The sequence below is a fragment of the Arachis ipaensis genome, chromosome B09 (assembly GCF_000816755.2).
Source record: "Arachis ipaensis cultivar K30076 chromosome B09, Araip1.1, whole genome shotgun sequence".
Lineage (NCBI taxonomy): Eukaryota > Viridiplantae > Streptophyta > Magnoliopsida > Fabales > Fabaceae > Arachis > Arachis ipaensis.
Window position 1 is genome coordinate 3,986,741 of NC_029793.2, and position 4,079 is coordinate 3,990,819.

General features: G+C 33.7%; 1 protein-coding gene across 6 annotated transcripts in view; it reads right to left on the minus strand.

Annotated features, from left to right (window-relative positions):
- The window catches only part of LOC107618604 (probable inactive nicotinamidase At3g16190), a 6,157-nt gene that overhangs the window by 1,465 nt on the left and 613 nt on the right, over positions 1 to 4,079 (minus strand). Inside the window, exons 2-7 of one of the 6 annotated variants that reach the window (XM_016320713.2) lie at positions 3,663 to 3,774; positions 3,411 to 3,581; positions 3,206 to 3,319; positions 2,477 to 2,711; positions 2,280 to 2,396; positions 1,300 to 1,647 (exon numbers count right to left, since the gene is read on the minus strand). In XM_016320713.2, coding sequence (XP_016176199.2) covers positions 1,574 to 1,647; positions 2,280 to 2,396; positions 2,477 to 2,711; positions 3,206 to 3,319; positions 3,411 to 3,581; positions 3,663 to 3,774 — 823 coding nt within the window. In that variant the 3' untranslated portion in view covers positions 1,300 to 1,573. Of the gene's footprint in view, positions 1 to 303; positions 412 to 509; positions 664 to 1,299; positions 1,648 to 2,279; positions 2,397 to 2,476; positions 2,712 to 3,205; positions 3,320 to 3,410; positions 3,582 to 3,649; positions 3,780 to 4,079 lie in introns of those variants that run through there. The other 5 variants (XM_016320712.2, XM_021112765.1, XM_016320714.2 and 2 more) reach the window with 5 other exon arrangements.

Consider the following 4,079-nt stretch of genomic DNA (forward strand, 5'->3'; position numbering starts at 1 on the left):
GTAAAAAGTAAATGACTAGAATTTAGGATTCTCAAAATTAATATATATAATAGGAGTATTTTAGTTATTTTATATAATAAGTGTATTGTAGTTATTTTTTATAAAAAAAATAATATTAATTTAGACCAGTTTAAGATTTGATTCATCATTTTTTCAATCAAATTAATTTGTCTGACCTAATTTTAACAAAAATAAATCGATTTAATTAATTATATGTATTAAATTTTAATTACTAAAATACATTTTAAAAAAAAAGATTTTAAGCGTCTTTATTGGCAATAAAATGAAGAAGTAAATGATTACCCAAACTATGAGAATTCCACGTTCCCTGGCAACTTGCACAGCTTTGATCACGTTTGGGACAATTTCTTTCCCTCCTTTTACAGCTATAGGACCCTCTATAAAATCTTTCTGAAACCATCAAAAACACACAATAAAACCCTTAATTATTTTATTCCCAACACATCCCACAACACACAACATAACATATCTAGGATTTGGGAACAGGCCTGCATGTCAAGTACAAGTAGAGCAGTGCCATTCCATCCTTGTGCTGCCATTTCCAATGGCTCAACTGGCCCAAGCCCAAGCCCAGATTTTGAGCGTAGCAACGGAGGTTTCGCCCAATTGGGTTGCTTATGCTTGTGTCTGAGAGTCAGAGAAAATGAGGTTTTTTAAAGTGAGAATGGATTAGTCGGTGGGTTTGCAAAAGATGAGGATGCTTTAGTGAGAGGGGCAGTTTTGGACACGCGTTCTTATGATGAGCATTTGGCTTACTTGAGATTGCTCCATTTAAAATGCACGTGATAATTGGTTCTCACTTTATAAAAGTCAAGATCAGTTTTCATCAAGGCTTTGACTATGATTGAAAAAACTTGTTTTTATTAGTCATGGTTAATTATATGTTATAATATCTTGAGTCACTTCTAGATAGATGGTTTAAGTTTGATTATAATTTGTAATGAGTGAAAAATTTTGTAACATCGACAATAATGTATTCTTTATAAAGAAATTTTTAGATGAGTATTATGAGGTAAATAATTTGTTATAGTTGCTTATAGTGCTTTTTTAGTTTTTTAAGAATTATAATAGTTCGAAAAAAATTTAAAAATAAATATTATAAAAAAATTGACCAATATTTCCAAAAGTCAATTTAGAAGTGCATTTGAAGAATAGATTTGAGTTGAAATTAGCAACTTGTGATTTTCTCTGTTAGAATGTACTATACAACACAAGGACAAGTAGCTTTGGAAACTTGAAAAGTAAATTAATTACATAGAACATAAAATTATAACAAGATTTAAACTGTAAAATCGTCAAATTTAGTACAAATTTTATAAAATTAGTTGACTCATTAAAAACTGTAATGTCTGAGGATTTTGAAAGTTAAATCGAAATTTTAGCCACTATGCGTATATACATATGGGCAGCAGCAAAGCAAAACATCATACATTTTTCTCATTTTTTTTTCACTCTCTACATTTTAACTTGACAGAGACATAAGCAACTTTTTGAGTCTTGAATTGAACATCATCAAGGCACACCAAGTTGTCTGCTCCACTGTCCCTCGACGTCAAGCTTTGAAGTTGGTCCATTCTTGTAGCGTTGGGGTTGCGACTCCAATGTTTTTCATGTCAAACACATTGGCTGAAACCACACATCATCAGATATGAAATTTGATCATCATAGAGTTATTTTGGAGAAGAATAACATAATGAACATGCCTTGAAGGAATCCATAACACCATAATGGAGCCACAAAAGAAATACACTCGTGTATGTGTTATACTTATACCACAAGATTACAGAGGAAAAGGTAATAATTCACCAAGAAGTTCCTCATACATGCCACCATTCAACAGTATGGTACATACATGTATTTTAGTTCCTCTCAAAAAATAATTTTTGTCTGAAACTAGCATGAAGAATTCCTTTAGTTATAGATTTCATATCAGATAAGCACACACTCTAACAAAGCTGCTGCTAACTAAATTAGGCATCTGCAGAGTTAGATAACTAAGCAACTAAACCAGAAAAAATACATGATCTAACCAACTTCAGCACAAGTTCAAACCGAATTCGATCATAGTTCTCGATTGTGCAAAATATGTGTGCAACTAATAGCAGATACTATTCCAGAGACACTACTCAACATATTCAAGCAAGGATTCAAGAACAAAACATTGAAAGTTTAAACGAAAATACAATATTGTAAAGCTGATCAAATATTTAGAATTATAGGATATTGTAATGCTACCAAGAAACTGAAAAAATACCTACCAAGATGAATATCAGGCGTGGCAGCGGCTGTGGCATCAACAACAACAGTTACAGGTTGATAGTCTAATGCTACGGCATCATAGACAGTTTGCCTTATACAATTTGGAGTTTGAACCCCTGCAAACAAAATGAATTAGTAAACATAAGAAATGTAAAGTAGTTAACTTTGTGTAATAGAACAATTACTATATACTCACCAGTGATAACCAGATTGTTAATTCCTGCTCCTTGAAGAACTGAGTGAAGATGTGTAGCAAAGAATGCACTGAACCGAGTCTTGACGAGTTTATAATCCCCTTCTCTGATTTCTAGCCCGTCAACTAACTCCGCACCTGGGCTTCCCTTAGAGGTTGGACCAACTTCACCTGTCGCGTATAGATGCCGGCGAAAGAGTTCAACATCTCTTCCTAAAGGATCATGTTCGCGGACAACCTGAAAACATTTTGAGAGTCACAATTCAACTAGTATATATTGAATTGTTTTCTTGACTACTAAATGCATGACCAAGAAGCACCCAACTGAGATATTTGTTCAACTTGTTATAATTGCAAACAATTCAAATGCTTATCACAAAGCTATCTTTTAGTGTCCTCATTTTTTACAGCATAACAATATAGGGGGGATAATTCAAGGAAAACAACATTTGATGATAAGTTTTCATTTTCCATATTTATGTTTTCACCAGCAATAATTATAAAAAACACATCTTTCTTATCCCATTTCCTAATGTCAATGCCTACAACAGAAATGCTAAAGAAAAGTTGTATCCATAACTTCACAAGCCAAAGAAAAACACATGTGTTTATCTAATATCCAACAATCTTAATACTACTATACACTTTCAAATGATTTGCCTAATACCCAACAATAATATCGAAATTAAATTAACTATCCACCACATATGAAGTGATGAAGTAAATGATTACCCAAACTATGAGAATTCCACGTTGCCTTGCAACTTCCACAGCTTTGATCACATTTGGGACAATTTCTTTCCCTCCTTTTACCAGCATAGGACCCTGATTTTCTATAAAATCTCTCTGAAACCATCAAAACACACAACAAAATCCTTAATTTCTCCCAACACATCCTACAAAAACAACAAAACACAGCTAGGATTTAGGAACAGACCTGCATGTCAATTACAAGAAGAGCAGTGCGATTCCAAGCCCCTGCTGCCATTTCCAATGGGTCAACAGGCCCAAGCCCAAGCCCAAGCCCAGATTTTGAGCGTACCAACGAAGGTTTGGACCAATTGGGTTGCTTATTCTTGTGTCTCAGAGTCAGAGCACTGCACAGAAGCTTGCAACATGAAAACCACAAATTAGTGAAAAAAGAAAAGAAAAGAAAAACAAAGAAAAGGGAAGTACCAAGATACGAAACTGAGGTTGTTGAGATTGAGAAAGGAGACGGTGTGAGTTTGTGATGTGGTTCTATGGCTATGGAGATTAGACGGTGGCTTTGCATTAGTAAAAGCCACAGTTTTGGCCATGAGTTCTTTGTTTCATATGCTGCAACCTCAAAAATAATACTAATATCAATAACAACGTGAAAACTCAGGTGGAGTCGACTTCACGTGAAGTTGATACTGAGAGTCGTTAAATGAGTTGACTTGAGAGTCGTTAAATGAGTTGACTGATTTAACTAAATTTTTATCTAACGGCTCTCAAGTATCAACTTCACTTCACGTGAAGTCGACTTCACCTGAATTTTTATCCAAAAATAATTGAAGGTGAAAACTCGTGTGATTAATTTCACGTGAAGTTAATAGTTAAAAATTTGTTAAATAATTTAATAAAT